The following is a 20064-nucleotide window of genomic DNA, read 5'->3' on the forward strand; positions in this document are numbered from 1 at the left end:
CCTAGTTCATATTTCTCTCTGTAGAATCTACTACATCTTTGCGCTAAGGGTTTTTTAACCAAGGAGCTTCTTAATTTTCATGTTGATGAACTGAAGAACTTTGTAGCCAACATCTTATTCAAGATTGGTGTGTTAGTCACATATTGGGATCCGTACAAAGGAATAAGTCACATACTGGGAGCCGTGCATTGGAAGGAGAGATTGTCACTACATCACAAGTCCAATTGGGTATTGGGGTAAGGGTTCAACTATAGATTGGTATTAGGTACTTGAATTCCTTTTGCTTGTAACCGCTTGTTTTGATAATAGTGGATTCTCGGGAGTGGTGACCTTAAATTTACCTAGTGGGGTTTTGCCTTGGTGGTTTTCCCCATTCATATACAAATCACCTGTGTCAAATTTATTTCCCGCTGCATTTAGTTATTTGGTGATTTGTTTGTACTATCACGCTATTGCATGTGTAATTGAATTTAATTAATTAACTTGGCTAATTAATTGATTAATTTACCAAAGAGGGTCGATAAATTTTTGGCCTATCACAGCAGACAAGCCATGGACTCACTTTGGAGTGGAACACGCATAAGGCTCAAGCACTATCTACTTGTACCCAGCCAATACAGGCACGGTGAGGAGAAGGAGGAAGTCTATTCTAGGATTTTCATTCAAGCTCTTTTGGGGGAAATATCCTGCTGGGATGACATACCACCTAAAAGAGGGAAATATAAGTTGGAATCACTAGGTGCATGCCATAGAAGTTAGTAAGAGAGAATACTCATCCCTTATCCAGATGGGAATGCCACGGAAAGCAAAAAAAATAAAACAAAACTCCTTTTGTTTGGGAATGACATACCACCCAACAGAGGGAAAGATGAGTTAGAATCACTAGCTGCATGCCATAGGAGTTAGTAGGAGAGAATACCCAACTCTTATCCGGATGGGAATGCCACGGAAAGTAAGAAAATAAAACAAAACTCCTTTTGTCTAGGAATGGAACGTGGTGCAACCAACGCAGGGTAGTGGTGCTAGCTGAGCAACTAGCAAACCAGTGGGTGGCCTAGGAAAGACACACACACCAGGCCAAAAGTAGTTAAGGGGTAAAATGGTAAATCTTATCACAGTAGGCAATATAAAAAGGCCTTAACTGTGTACAATATATAACAACGAAAAAACAAGGAAGAATAGTAAGAAATGTAGAAGTAAGGGACAAATAGAAAGCATAGGAAAAATAGAGAGAATAAATAGAAAAAGAAAGAAAAACCAGAGAGTAGAAAAGGAAGTGAGAAAAGCAAGAGAGTGATAAGGTATGCACCGATAGGCAACCTTCCTCTTTCCTCTCAATAGTCTACTCTCTAACAAGCTAAAAGATTAGAGATTGATCCATTTAGGTCCATTTTTTTAAAGTAGGCAATTTCTATTGCAGGATTTCCCTGAGATTGCCCATATTGAAGATTTGTTCCCTTCTTGGACTTAAATTTGCTAAAGAGCCTTGTTCAGTAAACTAATCCCCTTTCCCTCTCTTTTATCATGATCGTTTATGCATCAACATTATTCTATTCATTGTTGCTAACTTATTTTTGCCATACTTGTATTATAGTGTTTTTTCCTGTTGCAAAAATTGTTTAAATATTATCTTTGGTTAACAACAAATGCTTTAGTTAGAATATCTCTTTCATTGTCCTGTTATACTATGTGTCTCCTGCTATAACATTTTTGTGACAGCATTTTCTGTCATGAGCACGTAATCTCTACAAAGGAGTCTTAGCTTGTGCACAAGCTGACATGAGATAAGATTCAATTAAGCCAGTTTCAACTCCCCTATCTCATAATTATTGGGTCACAGTACGGCAGAAATGGTCCAATCCAAGATACAAAAAAGGCCCACCACAATAGATTTGGGTCTTATTTAAGTGTGTGAGTTTGAGTAGACAAATAAATTTGGTTGATTTTGCCACCGCTAAAATAATTCACCTTACCGAATATGAATATCCTTCACCTTCACTTTCACCTTCACCTGTCAAAAATTACCCATCATTCATTCATCATATACATTCTCACTCGTTCATCAAAATATATACAATACATATCACAAAACACTGCATCACACACACACAACTCTAAATCAAACTAAAGATTCTAAGTTTCTAGCTATAAGGTCTATGTGATCGTATCGGACTTACTATAACGCCCCTTACAGTTAGTGACAGTTATTTTCACCCTGCCAACCCCAAACAATGTCTTTGAGCGCTGGCCTCACATCTTCCTCACAGAACTTCTTGTACTCAAGAGTGTCTCCGGCTGACTTTGAGAATTCAACCACCGCCACCTCTGGCGCTACCTCGAACACCTCCGCTGTCACAGCCAGCTTCCCTTTCCTCCCTTCCATTTTCCCGTGCATTTTCACCTTGAATTCCTTCACACCCATCACACTAAAATTCAGCCTTTTTGCCACAGCTTCCAACTTAGCAACAATAGCTGCTGCCGAACATTTGGACGTGAACATTGACCCGGATTTCCTCTTTTTTTCGAACAAATTGGACAAGTCGAAACCTGAAGACATGGAAGAAATGAACTCAAAAGCGTTATAAAAGGGCGGCGACGAAGATTTTTTTTCCAATTCCATTTCCTCGATAATCTTATCATCATCCTTGTCATTGTTCTCTCCCACTGGCTCTGGTATTGAAAATGCGATTGGCTTTGAAAACCCATTTTGGAACCAAGGATTTTGCATAATCTCCGGAATTGAAATTCTCTTTTCTGGATCAGAAACAAGGAGCTTGGATATCAACCGCTTTGCATCAGTGGAAAACCATGGAGGAAAATCATACTCAGCCTTGAAAACCTTCCTATACATTTTCATAACATTCTCAGCTTGAAATGGCAAATACCCAGCAAGCAAAACAAAGAGAATTACACCACAAGACCATATATCAGCCATAGCTCCATCATACCCTTTTTTTCTCAACACTTCAGGAGCCACATAAGCTGGTGTGCCACAGCGTGTGTGTAGCAAACCATCATTCCAGAGCTGCTCAGGCAGTGCGGACAAGCCAAAATCAGAAACTTTCAAGTCCATGTTATCATCCAGAAGAAGATTTTCGGGCTTCAAGTCTCGGTGTGAAACACCACGGCTATGACAGAAATCAACTGCGCTAACTAACTGTTGAAAATACTTTCTTGCCAAGTCTTCCTTGAGCTTTCCCTTTGCTACTTTGGCAAACAACTCACCACCTTTAACATATTCCATCACGAAGTATATCTTTCCCTTGGTAGCCATGACTTCCTTCAGCTCAACTATATTTGGGTGGCGAACCAAGCGCATGACCGAGATCTCTCGCTTGATTTGTTCCATTAAGCCTTCTCTCTTGATGTGGTCCTTGTTGATGACCTTGATTGCAACGCTTTCGTTGCTGATGAGGTTCTTGCCGTAGTAGACTTTGGCAAATGTGCCTTGGCCTAATACCCTTCCCATCTCGTATTTTCCGAACAGAATGTTTCTTGGAGGATTGAGATTGCTGGTAGTTTGTTGCACACTTTGTTCTGCCATTTCAGACCAAAATGACAAAAATTGGGTCTGGAAAATTATGAGTTAAATTAGGCTGAGAAAATATTTCGATACAGTGAAAAAGGCCATGACCAGATCGGAAAAAAAATGGAATTATCCCAGAATTTGTGTCAAAATGTCATGCACAATATAGAAAAAAATGGGATTTGCTTTTCTAGGAAACTTGTGTTATTAAGGAGTGGACTGTGTTGTGGAGCTCGATGATTACTACAAGGTTGGTGGTGGTGAATTGGATAAGATTTGGAGAGAAAAGGAGGTGATTGGTGGTCAGGGAAATAAAGGAGAGAGATAAAATAGTGATGGTAGAGGGATCGGGTTATCATATTAGGCTATTACCATTGGAGGACCTAGTTTTTGGCCTTTCTGGGTAGTCTGGAAGGAGCGGCAAGCACATAGAAATCAATCAATCAAAATATCTTGGAATTATATAATTGGATAAGTGGCTCTCAGAGTTAGGTCAAGTTGAAAGCATGTGGGTCAGATTATTTATGACTCTTTGGGAATGGGCCAGTCATGGGGGTTCTAGCTTCCGGTGGTTTGGTTGGTGAAGATCTTTTTTCCAAATAATTACTGTGGATTTTTATTTATTTATTTTTAAGTAGCCAGGCCTAAGGAGGTACAAGAATTCTGGACGTAATATTTGTTATTAGGTAAATTAGGTTTGGTTCAATGCACTTATATTGAGTTAATTATGAATAAAATTGCGCACAAAATTTGGATCTTACAACACATACACATTTACGAATATAAAATATATACATATTGTATAGTAAATGAATAATAAAATGTCACATAAGATGTATTGAAAAATTTAGATCCCAGTTGATAGAATTAACAAGTTTTAAATTCAAGCTATTAATTAGATTTATTATGAATAAACATTGTTAAAACAAACAAATATCAATATTATGCACAGCGGAATAGTAAATAAAACAAGATATGATGATCTAGGAAAACCAATGAAATAAACTAGTTTCAAAGTAAAAAGCCTAGGGGAAACCTTCCCGAAAAGTAATTCACTATAGTAAAGATAAGTTTTAGATCTAGTACAAAACATTTGTCCCTAAACACTACAATCTCCGTAGATGAACTTATAGTAGAAACTTTCTACCACTTCAAAACCTCTAAACTCTTCAATATATGAACACCACCAATGATGCACGGATCCCAGTACGTGACTAATTCCTTTGCATGAATCCCAGTACATGACTAACCCCAACAACTTAACGAAGATGTTATTGGCTGCAAAGTTCTTCACTTTACAACAATAAAGATCAAGAAGTATTTGGTTACTATTGAGGTCTAAAAAAAAGTCACAATACTGCACCAAGGCCTAAAATGGAGTACAAAGAATTGAACACCATAAAAACAATAAAATGTTTGAGCCCGCAATAAAGAAAGAAGAAGGTAGGCCCAAATTCATTAAGGGTTTTAAAGAAGAACAAAAATCCAGGAAGAAGTGAGCCTGAGAACTCATGAAACGAATGGAAGAAGGAAAGTCCAACTTGCCTAGGCCAGGAAATTGCTAGGGAACCCAGTGGAAAGAACTGGGCCGGGATACCTAAGGACTACCAGGAGCTCAGGATCCTCGGGACATGTAACAAAGCCAAGAATAGATCAAGACAGCTCAAAGGAGAGGCTCCAAGAAACGCAAGGAACGAGAGTAGAATGTGTTAGGATGTTGTGATTAATAAAGTTGTTTTATTATTATCAAAAAATAATGGTAACATGAATATTGGGACATTATCATATAGTCCATGAGATGCATAGTATGAGATTTATGTGATTTAATCATAGAAGATATAAATCACAAGTTCTTTGTAAACTCAAAATTTTAGTTCGTAATCAGTGATGAAATTGGGCATTTCATCTGCGAAGACTATAACGTATCAACTAAGATGATTTGTCTTGATCATGGAAGTGGAGACTTCTAGTTGATATGTTGATATGTTTTAAGAGTTAAGATATATTGAACTGGACCGCTATGAGATTTATTATTCTCCTAATGACTGTCAAATGAATAATAAATCTTACGACTTCTATTTACATGAACTCTTAATCTTGAGATGATAATGGACCTGATCATGAAGTGTAGGTTGCTTTGATATATCAGGAGTAAGATCTAAAGTAACGGTCAAAACTTCAGTATGTTGGGCAACTACATTTAGTGTCGATGGAACATATATTCTCAAGATGGAATTCATAGTCTCTTAACGGAGATATAAAATATTTCCTTGAGATAAGTTTAATGAGATCAGTTATTCAGAGAGTTAGGCCTAACCATTTTGGTAAGAAATTACTAAAGTATATATTTATGAAATTAGATTTCATAAATATATGATGAATAATTTTAAAGGATTAAACCAAGTACTCAAGGATAAGATGTAGTAATTTACAAAGTGACAGCCTACATTCATGACTTTGTGTTACTACGAATATTTTATACAGGGATTGCATGTACAATATAGTGTTGAGATATAATTTATTAACAAGGCCTAGAGTACAATTATATTTATATAGTGGTATTAAATATAAATAATGGTAACTTTGGACTTATCAAGAGTTGACGGAAAAGTCCAAGGCCCATTGGAGCTAGTGTCTTATTGGTCCCTTTTGGTCCCACTCCAAGCAACATACAGAATTTTTATATAAGAAAAAGAATTAGAGAGAGACATAATTGTGAAATGGTGTGTACGTGAGAGTGAGACACTCTATCATTCTCCCTTGAAAAACTGATTGAGAGGCCACACATCTTGGGCATAAAGTGGAATTGGAGTGAAGATTAAAAGTGTTCCCAAGTACTTCTAATCTTTGTTTTGAATTTCTACACACCAAGGTACGCTATCTTGTTCTTAAATTCTAAAATTTACATAATGCATGTTGTCAATCATGAATAAAATAGATCCTTGTTTGTTGCTTCCGCTGTGCGTTTTGTATGAAATACAAAACCAGATTTTCCTTCATGAATTACTTCTTTAAGTCATTGCATACATAAAGGAGGAATAGAGCTCTTTTAAAGGTAGAATGTTTTTGAAGAAAAATGTCAGAATCTGTTGTAGAACAACTATAAAAATACATTTTGAAATGAGATGGATGTATTAGATACACCACAAGACATTATTCTGTAGATAACTATTACACCAGTACAATATCGTAGTGGGAGGATTATCAATTACCAAATAAATTCATACTTTTGGAATAAACTTTTGAAGTCATTCCACAAGGATATGAATTTGATCCTCGGTCTTACGTAAAGGCAATAGATGATATGAATATGGATTACTAGATCAAGGTTATGTGAATAGAATTAGATTCTGTTTAAAGTCTAGAACTTATAGAGGTGCCTAGAGGCATTAAGCCTATTGTTTTCAAATAGGTCTACAAGAAAAAGAGATTGATAGATTTGAAGGTGCAAACCTTCAAAGTCAAAACTAGCATTGAAAAGATTTATTTAGAAAGAAATGGTTCGACACCAATAGTCAAGTTTGACTCTATCTAGATTCTCTTATTAATTATATTTCATTTGGATGAAATATGGCAATGGATATCAAGAAAGCTTCTTTTAGTGGCAATCTTGAGGAAGACATCTATATGATGTAACTAGACTTGTTCATAGTAAAGAACCAGTAGTGTTTAGTATGCAAGTTGCTTAAAGTCTATTTATGGACTAAAGCAAGCATCTTAATCATAAAATATCATCTTTGATCAAGCAATCAAGTTGTTTGATTTTGATCAAGTATTAAAAGGCCTTATGTATGTCAAAGCTATATAGAATAATAAATTTCTTAATGTATGTTGATGACATTCTAATCATTTAGAATGATGTAGAGTTATTGTCATCAATGAAGTTATTTTTTGTCCAGTCCAGTTTGATATAAAGTACTTGGGAAAGACTAGTCACATCCTAAATGTTATACTTTGTTAAAATCCTAAAATTAGGATGTTGAGTCTATCTCAAACTGCTTGAATAGATTAGATTTTAGCCAAGTATAGCACGTAATACTTCAAGAAATGATTCTTTCCTTTTAAGTTTGAAGTTCCTTTATAAAGGACTATAGTCCTAACACATATAGAAGGAAGAGTATATTAAGACGGTGAAGGAAAAATTCTGGTTTTGCATCTCATGCAAAACCCACAGCGGAAGCAACGAACAAGGATCTATTTCATTCATGGTTGATAACGTGCACTATGTAAATTTCAGAATTTAAGAACAAGATAGTGTACCTTGGTGTGGAGAAATTCAAAACAAAGATTAGAAGCACTTGGGAACACTTTTAATCTTCACTCCAATTCCACTCTACGCCCAAGATGTGTGGTCTCTCAATCAGTTTTCAAAGGGAGAATGAAAGTGTGTCTCACACTCTCTCACACACCGTTTCTTTTTCTTTTCTAATCTATTCTAATAAAAATTATGTATGTTTCTCTCTTTATAACTAACTGATTATCTAATTGGGCTAGCCTATAGGGCCTTTCCAATTGGGCTTTCCTATAGGGCCTTTCCAATTGGGCTTTAGTGTGTGGCTTGGAGTGGGACCAAAAGGGACCAATAAGACACTAGCTCCAATGGGCCTTGGGCTTTTCCGTCAACTCTTGACAAGTCCAAAGTTACCATTAATTATATTTAATACCACTATATAAATATAATTGCACTCTAGGCCTTATTAATAAATTATATCCCAAGACCTTATTATACACGTAACCCCTTCATAAAATATTCGTAGTAACACAAAGTCATAAACGTAGACTGCCACTTTGTAAATTACTACATCTTATCCTTGAGTACCCGGTTTAATTCTTTAAAGTTATTCATTATATATTTATGAAATCCAATTTCATAAATATATACTTTAGTAATTTCTTACTAAAGTGGTTAGGCCTAACTCTCTGAATAACTGAACCCATTAAACTTATCTCAAGGGAATATTTTATATCTCCATCAAGAGACTATGAATTCCATCTTGAGAATATATGTTCCATCTTGAGAATATATGTTCCATCAACACTAAATGTGGCTGCCCAACATACTGAGGTTTTGACTGTCACTTCAGATCTCACTCCTAATATATCAAAGCAACCTACACTTCATGATCAGGTCCATTATTCTCTCAGGATTAAGAGTTCATGCAAATAGAAGTCGTGAGATTTATTATTCATTTGACAGTCGTTAGAAGAATAATAAATCTCACAGTAGTCCTGTTCAATATGTTTTAACTCTTAAAACATATCAACATATCAACTAGAAGTTTCCACTTCCATGATCAAGAAAAATTATCTTAGTTGACACGTTATAGTCTTCGCAGATGAAATGCCCAATTTCATCACCGACTACGAACTATAAATTCTGAGTTTACAAAGAACTTGTGATTTACATCTTCTGTGACTTTTCACATAAATCACATACAATGCATCTCATGGACTATATGATAATGTCCCATATTCATGTTACCATTATTTTAGATAATAATAAAATAACTTTATCAATCACAATATTAAGTCATACATCATATCATACATAATTTCACACATAATATCATACATAGCATCATACAATAGGATTTAAGGGCACTAATCCTAACAATCTCCCACTTGCCCTAAAGACTATTGTGCATTAATCTAACTCCCATTCCCTCCAAATGTGACTCGAAAGTCCTTTGAGGCAAGGCTTTGGTAAAAGGATCTGCTAGATTATTTGCACTTTCAATCTTTGCTACCACAACATCTCCACGAGCAACAATGTCTCGAATGATGTGGTACTTCCTCTCAATGTGCTTTCCTTTCTTATGATTCCTTGGATCTTTGGATTGTGCAACCACTCTACTATTGTCACAAAACAATGTGATGGGAACTTGCTCCATTCTCACAACACCAAGATTAGAAAGGAATTTCTTGAGCCAAACAGCCTCCTTTGCTGCTTCACAAGCAGCAACATACTCGGCTTCCATGGTGGAGTCCGCAATACAAGATTGCTTAACACTCCTCCAACTTATGGCTCCACCTCCCAAGGTGAAAACACATCCTGAAGTGGATTTTTTGAAATCTAGATCTTGAAAGTCTCGAATCAGATAACCAATGGGAATCAAATCCTCACTATGGTAAACAAGCATATAATCTCTTGTTCTCCTAAGATACTTGAGAATATGCTTTACAGCTTGCCAATGTTTTGGTCCTGGATTTGATTGATATCGGCTGACCATGCCAACTGAATAAAAATATCTGGTCTAGTACAAAGCATGGCATACATGAGACTTCCCACTGCAGAAGCATAAGGAACTTGTCTCATCATATTTTCTTCCTTTTGAGTCTTAGGTTTTTGGTCATCAGACAGAGGAACTCCATGTCTAAAAGGAAGTAATCCATTCTTGGAGTTTTGCATGCTAAACCGTTCTAGGACCTTATCTATATATCCAGCTTGTGATAAGCCTAACATCTTATTCTTGCGATCTCGCCAAAGCTTGATCCCTAGAATAAAGTTAGCCTCACCCAAGTCCTTCATATCAAATTGGCTTGACAACCAAACTTTAACCGATGACATTACCCCTACATCATTCCCAATGAGTAGAATATTATCAACATAAAGCACTAGGAACATTACTACTTTGTCTCGATGTCTTTTGTACACACATGGTTCATCAAGATTTTGTTCAAAACCAAATGGCTTGATTGCTTGATCAAATCTGATGTTCCATGACCTAGATGCTTGTTTAAGTCCATAAATGGACCTATTCAACTTGCATACCATATGCTCTTGGTTCTTTGCTATGAAACCTTCTGGTTGCAACATGTATATTTCTTCTTCAAGATTGCCATTAAGAAATGCAGTCTTGACATCCATTTGCCAAATTTCATAATCATAATGAGCAGCAATGGATAAGAGAATTCTGATAGATTTAAGCATGGCTACTGGTGAAAAAGTTTCATCATAATCAATACCTTCTTTTTGTGTATACCCTTTCTCCACTAGTCTTGCTTTAAAGGTTTCAACATTTCCATCTATCCCTCTCTTCCTCTTGTAAGTCCATTTGCAACCAACAGGTTTAATGCCGTTAGGCGCCTTTACAAGATCCCATACATGATTGGAATCCATAGAATCCAATTCAGATTTCATAGCTTGGACCCAATGATGTGCATCTATATCATTCATTGCTTCATCATAAGTGTAAGGATCCGATTCAGCCTCTTCTGAGATAGCCTCATAAGTTTCTCCAAAACCTATGAATCTTATAAGAGGCCGAATAATTCTCCCACTACGACGAGGCACCTGTGTACTAGACATCTCATGAGTAGTATCTTGTGGTGTATCTAATACAGTCATATCATCCCTAGTTTCATCCATTGGTTGTTCAACTACAGGTTCATTCATTTCAGCCAAGACAACTCTACTTCTCGGAGTAAAATTATTCACATAGTCATTATCTAAAAATTTGCCATTTGTGCTAACAAACACTTTATTATCCTTATGACCATAGAATAAACCTCCAACTGTTCCTTTTGAATACCCTACAAAAAATATCACTTCTGTTTTAGACTGTAATTTGTCAGACTTTCCTTTCAACACATGTGCTGGACAACCCCAAATGTGGAGATGTCTCATACTAGGCTTACGCCCATTCCACAACTCTATAGGTGTTTTAGGAATAGACTTCGAAGGTACTAAATTCAGAAGATACATTGCAGTATTTAAGGCATATCCCCAAAAAGAAATTGGTAGAGTCGAATAACTCAACATGGACCTAACCATATTTAAAAGAGTCCTATTCCTTCTTTCTGCTACACCATTTTGTTGTGGAGTTCCAGGTGCAGTCAACTGGGATATAATCTCATTTTCAGTCAAGTAATCCTTGAAATCACCAAGAAGGTATTCGCCACCTCGATCAGATCGAATGGCCTTTATGTGTTTACCCAATTGATTCTCAACTTTTAAACTCTTGAACTTTTCAAAGGCTTTGGACTTCCGTTTCATTAGGTACACATAACCAAATCTAGAGTAATCATCAGTGAAAGTAATGAAATACTCATAGCCACCTCTTGCTTGGATTGACATAGGACCACATACATCTGAATGTACTAGTTCTAGCAAATCTTGGGCTCTTCTACTTTTTGCATTAAAAGGTCGTTTGGTCATCTTACCTTCCAAACAAGATTCGCAAACTGGAAAACCATCAAAGTCCATGGGCTGTAAAAGTCCATCTTTGATTAGTCTTTGAATCCTACTTGAATTAATATGACCTAAACGCAAGTGCCATAGATATGCATCACTAGTAGAAGGAAGCTTTCTCTTTAATGATTTCACATGAGAGTTACTATCTAATTCATAATTGTATAATTCATGCTTATCAGGAGTTAAAATATCAAGACCATCCACAATATTGCCAGAACAGATAAACACTTTATCCTTCTTTATTACAACATTGTCTTTCAGGATAACACAATATCCATGTTTACCTAAGTAAGTTGCAGAAATTAAATTCCTACGAACATTAGGTACATACAAACAGTCTTCCAATATTAAAACTCTAGACTTAAAACATAAATTAAACACTCCAACAGTTTCAACCGGAATCTTGCTCCCATCGCCCAAAGTAAGAAATAGTTCTCCCTCATTCAACTTTCCGGTCTCCTGGAACCCCTGCAAAGAATTGCGGATATGATTAGTACAACCTGAATCCACACACCGGGGAATACGTTGGATTACGTACCAAACATATTTCAAGAAGAAATGAACTTTTCATACCCTTTATTCTTGGCGGCCTTGAATGTTGGACAATTCCTCTTCCAATGTCCTTTCTCACCACAATGGAAACACTTTCCTTTGGTTTTCTTTCCTTTGTTGGCAACCCCTAAGGCAATTTGTTTACCACCATTCTTAGTGAAGTCCTTCTTCTTCTTCTTCTTACCCTTGCCTTTCGACTTAGGTTGAGAAGTAGAAGCTTCACCTGCATTGGCTTCAACACTAGAAGTACCAAGGATGCCTTCATTGCCACTAACTCATTCATTAATTCGGACAAAGAATAAATCTTTTTGTTCATATTATAATTGAGTCTCGAATTCCTTGAATGATTCTGGATATTGGAGTATCATATCCACTTGGGATTCTCCATCAATGTCGGCACCTAAAACTTCTAATGTGTTCGGATTAGCAATCATCTTAAGACAATGCTCCTCACCGAACTTCCTAGCGCCATTTTGGTATTATAAATTTGCCTCATGGTTTCTTGCCTTGCGAACGACCTTGCTCACCAAACATCTCCTTGAGACTATGCATTATGTCCAGAGCAAGTTCTACATCCCGCATTTGATCTTTGTAGAACATTTGAGATAGATGCTAGGATGTAGCACTTGGCCATCTCATTAGATTTACGCCAACGATCATATCGTTGTTTTTCCTCAGAGGAGCATCTAATGAAGGAAAGTTAGGACATGGTTGAGTAAGCATATATTTTGTGCTCTTCGGCGGTTAAGAAGAACAATGTCCAAATTTCTTTTCCAATCAACATAGTTGGATCCAGTCAGTTTGTTTTGGTTAAGAATAGAAACAAGTGGGCTAAATGATGCCATGACAAAATCTGAAAATAATAAACATGAATATAATAAGTAAACTGGACATTATCAATTTAGCATATAAGCATATAATATGGAACCTTAACAAAAACCATAAAATAACGTATGCAACGACAACCCAATCTCATATTCAATATCCCTCAACATAGAGTGAACATAAAATATTATGATTGATTGAGAACTATTCTCATTATTAGTACTATCATGATAACTCTTATCAAATACTAATAATATGCCATTTTATATTTAGCCTCTAAATAATAATAGTAAGAACTCAGCATAGAGGATACTATAATACTTAGTCTAGTGTATACCATTGTCTAGAATTATGTGTAACCACATTTCATCCCTTTAACAGGCTTATTTTATAGTACCATGATAAAACACCCTCTACATGGAATGCAAAGCTCGAAGCTAAGACAAGGTGTTTATCAAACCACTATAAACCAAGAAATTCAATCTTGTAGGACCATGAAATAAATACTCTCCGCATGGAATGCTAAGCTCGAGGCAAAGACAAAGTATATATTTCACACTACTATGAACCAACAATGGAGGCCATGAGATCCAACCCTTGTATCTCTCTCCCATTAGATATTTTAAAATAAAGGTTTTTTAAGATCAAGAATGATAATAATGCTAGACACGTGAAAAACATAATCCTAATCTCATTAGGAATAAATTTCATAATCCTAGCATTAATATATATAAATATATATAACGTAATAAAAACCCTTATTATATATAAAAATTTATATTATATTATATATAATATAATATACAAATTAATATATATATATATATATATAATATAATTATTACTTTATATATATATATATATATATATATATAAAACTTACTGATGGTGGACTCTTACTTTAATGCATGCAAGATGACCAAATCAACTATTATATATATATATATATATATATATATATATATATATATATATATATATGTATAACTTGCTGATGGTGGACTCTTACTTTAATGCATGCAAGATGGCCAAATCAACTATTATATATATAAAACTTACTGATGGTCAGAACGTAAGAATCCTTACGGATTCACTTTTCCAATTGGAAGTTTACATGCGGATTCAATATATGCAATCCGTACCGTTTGGAAGTTAATATCTTTGAAACCGCTATTCAAAATGTTTAATCCGTACATGACAATTACACAGATTCCACATGCAATCCAAGACATTAAGAACCCAAGCAGTACAAAAACTGAAGCAGTTTTTTTTTTTTTTTTAAGCGGTTACTTCATCAATTAATAACTACCATAAAGCATGGCAATCCGTACATCAACTATGAATATAACAATCAATGCATCAACGCTCAATTGTATTCATTTCCAAGCACTTTACTACAAGACACGGCTTCACACAAAAAACAATATATCCTTGTGAAGAAACAGATATGTATATACAAGTGATGCAATTCTCTTCATTATATTCATATGATGCAGAAAATTAAAAACACAAAGACAACAGTTTTTCTTAAATTCTAAAATTTAATCACATATTATATAATCATGATATGAAAACCTGGCTCTGATACCAATTGAAGGAAAAATTATGGTTTTGCATCTCATGCAAAACCCACAGCGGAAGCAACGAACAAGGATCTATTTCATTCATGGTTGATAACGTGCACTATGTAAATTTCAGAATTTAAGAACAAGATAGCGTACCTTGGTTTGGAGAAATTCAAAACAAAGATTAGAAGCACTTGGGAACACTTTTAATCTTCACTCCAATTCCACTTTATGCCCAAGATGTGTGGTATCTCAATCAGTTTTCAAAGGGAGAATGAAAGTGTGTCTCACACTCTCTCACACACCGTTTCTTTTTCTTTTCTAATCTCTTCTAATAAAAATTCTGTATGTTTCTCCCTTTATAACTAACTGATTATCTAATTGGGTTGGCCTATTGGGCCTTTCCAATTGGGCTGGCCTATTGGGCCTTTCCAATTGGGCTTTAGTGTGTGGCTTGGAGTGGGACCAAAAGGGACCAATAAGACACTAGCTCCAATAGGCCTTGGGCTTTTCCGTCAACTCTTGACAAGTTCAAAGTTACCATTAATTATATTTAATACCACTATATAAATATAATTGCACTCTAGGCCTTATTAATAAATTATATCCCAAGACCTTATTATACACATAACCCCTTCATAAAATATTCGTAGTAACAAAAAGTCATAAACGTAGACTGCCACTTTGTAAATTACTACATCTTATCCTTGAGTACCCGATTTAATTCTTTAAAGTTATTCATTATATATTTATGAAATCCAATTTCATAAATATATACTTTAGTAATTTCTTACTAAAGTGGTTAGGCCTAACTCTCTGAATAACTGAACCCATTAAACTTACTCAAGGGAATATTTTATATCTTCATCAAGAGACTATGAATTCCATCTTGAGAATATATGTTCCATCAACACTAAATGTGGCTGCCCAACATACTGAGGTTTTGACCGTCACTTCAGATCTCACTCCTAATATATCAAAGCAACCTACACTTCATGATCAGATCCATTATTCTCTCAGGATTAAGAGTTCATGCAAATAGAAGTCGTGAGATTTATTATTCATTTGACAGTCGTTAGAAGAATAATAAATCTCACAGCAGTCCTGTTCAATATGTTTTAACTCTTAAAACATATCAACATATCAACTAGAAGTTTTCACTTCCATGATCAAGACAAATCATCTTAGTTGACACATTATAGTCTTCGCAGATGAAATACCCAATTTCATCACCGACTACGAACTATAAATTCTGAGTTTACAAAGAACTTATGATTTACATCTTCTGTGACTTTTCACATAAATCACATACAATGCATCTCATGGACTATATGATAATGTCCCATATTCATGTTACCATTATTTTAGATAATAATAAAATAACTTTATCAATCACAATATTAAGTCATACATCATGTCATACATAATGTCACACATAATATCATACATAGCATCATATAATAGGATTTAAGGGCACTAATCCTAACAGACGGTTCCTTATACCATATCAATAGAAAGTCTTTATGCTATGCTATATATACTAGGCTAAATATATATTTTGTAGTGGGCATGGTAAGAAAATATCAATTGAATCTAAGATCACTTAATTTAGTGGGAGTCAAGCATATACTCAAATATCTTAGGAGAATGAGGGATTATATGCTTGTCCACTAAAGTGAGAATTTGATGGTTACTAGTTGTACAAATACTGACTTGTAGTTTGATTGTGATTCATGAAGTTGAACTTCAAAATATGTGTTCATCCTAGGTGGTGAAGATACATATTAAGCGTAAGTATTGTCACATTAGAGAGATATGAGTACGTGATTTATAGTAGTAGAAAATATAATTTATGCAATAGATCTGGCAGAAACTTGTTTCCAAACCTTGCCTTAGAGTGATTATGAATTACTCTAAAAGGCAATAAGTGTCGGATATATGGTAAATTGTCTTTGAGGGCAAGTGGGAGATTGTTGGGGTTTATGCCCTAAAATCCAATTTATTGGCATGTCATAATTAATTAGATTGCTTAATTATATGAGACTATTTATAAATGAACTAATGAGACATTACCATAGTCCATGAGATGCATTGTACTTGATTTATGTGAAAAGTCACAGAAGATGTAAATCACAAGTTCCTTATAAACTCAAAATGTACTTCGTAGTCGGTGATAAAATTGGGCATTTCATCTGCGAAGACTATAACACATCAACTTAGATGATTTGTCTTGATCATGGAAGTGGAGACTTCTAGTTGATGTGTCTTAAGAGTTAAACCATATTGAACTGGACCACTGTAAGTTAATTATTGAATCAACAACTGTCAACTGAATAATTAATCTCACGACTTCTAATTTCATATGCACTATTTCCGGTTCACCGATAAGGAAGATAGAGTTGGGGTGGGGGTCTACGATGTGATACTAAAGTATGACCCGGGGAGATACATGCTAACTATGGGTAGAAAGCAGGAACCCTTATGTAAATCATTTCGGGGGGTTACAGATCTCTTATACTACCATCGATCGACAGAACGGAACGACCAGAAAAAGAAGTGAAGTTAGAAAGCCGTATGATAGGTGGTAACTATCTTGTACGGTTCGGGGGGTAATCGGCGTACTCCGATCAGTGGGGGGGAATCTTTGGCTCTATCGAACATACAGGGAATTGGAGGTAGCATTCCACCAATGTTAAGTCATGGACTGGTTCCTTCAGCCCTTTTTCTATGTGTTGGTGTTCTATATGACCGACATAAGACTCGACTTGTTAGATATTACGGAGGTTCAGTGAGCACCATGCCGAATCTCTCTACCATTTCCTTCTCTTCCACTTTGGCCAATATGAGTTCACCTGGTACTAGCAGCTTTATCGGGGAATTTCCCATCTTAGTAGGAGCTTTCCAAAGAAATAGCTTAGTAGCCACATTAGCAGCGCTTGGGATGATTTTAGGCGCGGCATATTCCCTTTGGCTATATAATCGTGTGGTTTCTGGAAATTTAAAACCCGATTTCCTCCATAAATTCTCCGATCCAAATGGCAGAGAAGTTTCCATATTTATACCTTTTCTTGTTGGAGGGGCGACCGTCCGTTGAACTACCAAAGAAAAAGGGTAAACCAATGTGATCATGACATTGTAGGTGCTTGCGATGGGACGGATGCGACTTCCCTCAGTTGGTTTGGGTGGCATAGCCCGTTGCGGAAGTCCCCCCTTTTTTTGATCCATTTCTTTAGTCTGGAGCCAAAGCTTTACTTTTAAAATAAGGCTGGCTCGCGCAGGGGCGCTCACGTTTTTTGGCTGAGCCGTATCTTGCTGGGTGGGACCGAGAGAAAGAAAGAACGGGGGGCAACCATGCATGGTACTTCTCGACCGTGTCTCCGAGGGACAGTTGAACGAGCGACTCATGAATGCTGCCGGGTTGGACGAGCCAATAACTCGAACGCGTTCGGTCTGTTTTTTGAGCAAGAATCACAGCGTTACCTTACCTTCACCATGATACGGACTCCAAGTTCTTATGGCAGAGCACGAGGAGATTTTTCATCAATATGATGATGGGAATGGAAACCAGAAGCACGACTGGGGTCTTCGTGGTCCAAGATAATAAAACCATCCGTAAGAGTAACGTAAGCATGAGACTTTTTGGTAGTACCGGTGAACCAGATGGCCGCGGCGATGGAATCTGGGACGGAGGACTCGTAGTATCTCTCTTCTCTAGATCTGGCAAAAGCGAAAGACCTCCTAACGTAATTCGAATGGAGGCTAACCTGACCGCTGAGCCCACTCTGGCCTCGCAGGGCGGGCCCCTGTGGTTGCGAGCTGGAGCTGCCATAGCTTATGGCTAGAGCAATGGGAGGGGGCCCCGGCAGAGAGAACAGTAAGGATAACGAGCGCTCCGCCCGCTTGGCATACCTCTTCTGTGCGTCTTTCTCGTGGCGGGAACAGAACAAGAGGGAAAGACCCGGCCGACCTGCCCAGGGCTCGAGGGCGAGCTTTATTTAAGAGAGAATGGGGAGTGAATCGACTTCTATTTTCGTTCTTGGTTTGGGGCCCCTCTCGATCTTATTCATAGTTGAGAAGGGGCTCGAAAGCCCCCAAACCAATGTCACTCAAGTGACATGGATCGAGACAATCACACCATAACACGCACTCATTATAGCATGCGTATGCACCTACAGCAATTGCCTTGAGCGCATACCCACACTACAAGGTCAAGTGAACTTATGACTAGAAAGGGTCGCTCTTTTATCCAAGAGGGTCTATCATACAAAGTGCATGATCACCCACATACAAGCATATATCACACAGAGCAAGAAACTAAAGCAAACATTGCTAACATTCCAAGGGTATGGCCTAGCAAGGTACAGGAAATGTAAATCAGACATTGCCATACCCAAGGAACGCGGCCCAAGCAAAGTGTTGGAAAGATAAATGATACATGCCTACATCCAAAGGGCATGGCCCAACAAGGTACAGGAAATATAAAACAGACATATGCCATACCCTAGGAATATGGCCTAAAGCTGGATACAAGGATGAGAACCCTAAAACAAGGCTCTAAAGAAATGCAAAGAGAGAGAGAGAGAGAGAGAGAGAGAGAGAGAGAGAGAGAGAGAGAGAGAGAGAGAGGGAGAGCAACATAGGGAGACTAAACCTCCTAATCTACTGAACATTTCCCTTTTTGGGCTTACGTCTTCTTACTTGCATCCTTGCCCATTTTGCTTAAGCCTAGGAAGTCACTCCAAGCGTGTACATGCAATGACTAAAGAAACAAGCTAGCAGACAAGCAAAGAAAAGGGCAAACTAACATATAGAGCCAAACGAGGGTGAACAAGCATGTTAAGCACTTGAAGGGGTAAACAAAGACATTGTCAAACAAAATGGGTTGTCATAGGAGGACAAATGGAGGTTTGGACTTGATAAGTGTCCTAAATCCTTCATTTTCACGCATTCATGGATTTGTGACCTAGGTTTTGGGGTTTTTGAAGATTCTTGTAAAAATTTTGGGTTGGGTGTTGTTTATCTGATGCTATATGATCATGCATTGCATTCCATTAGCATTTTCACAATATTTCGTGCATTTAGATGTGTGCTTGATTGTTGAAAATTGTGTGCTGGTAGGTTTGGATTGGGTTTCAACCTATAATGCAACTTATGTTTAGCACGTCACATGCTCATGCATATTTCATGCATATATACTCTTTCTTTTCCTTCTATTTGTTCTAGTTGTGATGTGATTCTTATCTCTCTCTCTCTCTCTCTCTTTCTATCTTAGACTGCGCTATGGCACCCAAACAGTGCAAATATAATCCAGCTCAAAACCCTCTTTATGGTTCTAGGTCTTCTTCTTCTAATCTTCCCCCTCTCCACATTTGGTTCTGTGATGAGAAGGCCCGCAAGAACTT

At 36.8% G+C, this 20064-nt stretch overlaps 1 protein-coding gene across 1 annotated transcript; it reads right to left on the bottom strand.

Annotated features, from left to right (window-relative positions):
* Nucleotides 1–2012: 2012 nt before the first annotated feature.
* On the bottom strand, nucleotides 2013–3978 carry LOC142636813 (CBL-interacting serine/threonine-protein kinase 5-like). Its single transcript, XM_075811112.1, has one exon. The coding sequence runs from the start codon at nucleotides 3542–3544 to the stop codon at nucleotides 2195–2197; it is 1350 nt and encodes a 449-aa protein (XP_075667227.1). The 5' UTR covers nucleotides 3545–3978; the 3' UTR covers nucleotides 2013–2194.
* Between the last annotated feature and the right edge of the window lie 16086 nt (nucleotides 3979–20064).

The sequence above is a fragment of the Castanea sativa genome, chromosome 5, assembly GCF_040712315.1.
Source record: "Castanea sativa cultivar Marrone di Chiusa Pesio chromosome 5, ASM4071231v1".
Classification (NCBI taxonomy): Eukaryota; Viridiplantae; Streptophyta; class Magnoliopsida; order Fagales; family Fagaceae; genus Castanea; species Castanea sativa.

Bases quoted from the DNA above. Each gene is read 5' to 3' on its own strand.
- LOC142636813 (XM_075811112.1), bottom strand. From the start codon at position 3,544: ATGGCAGAACAAAGTGTGCAACAAACTACCAGCAATCTCAATCCTCCA.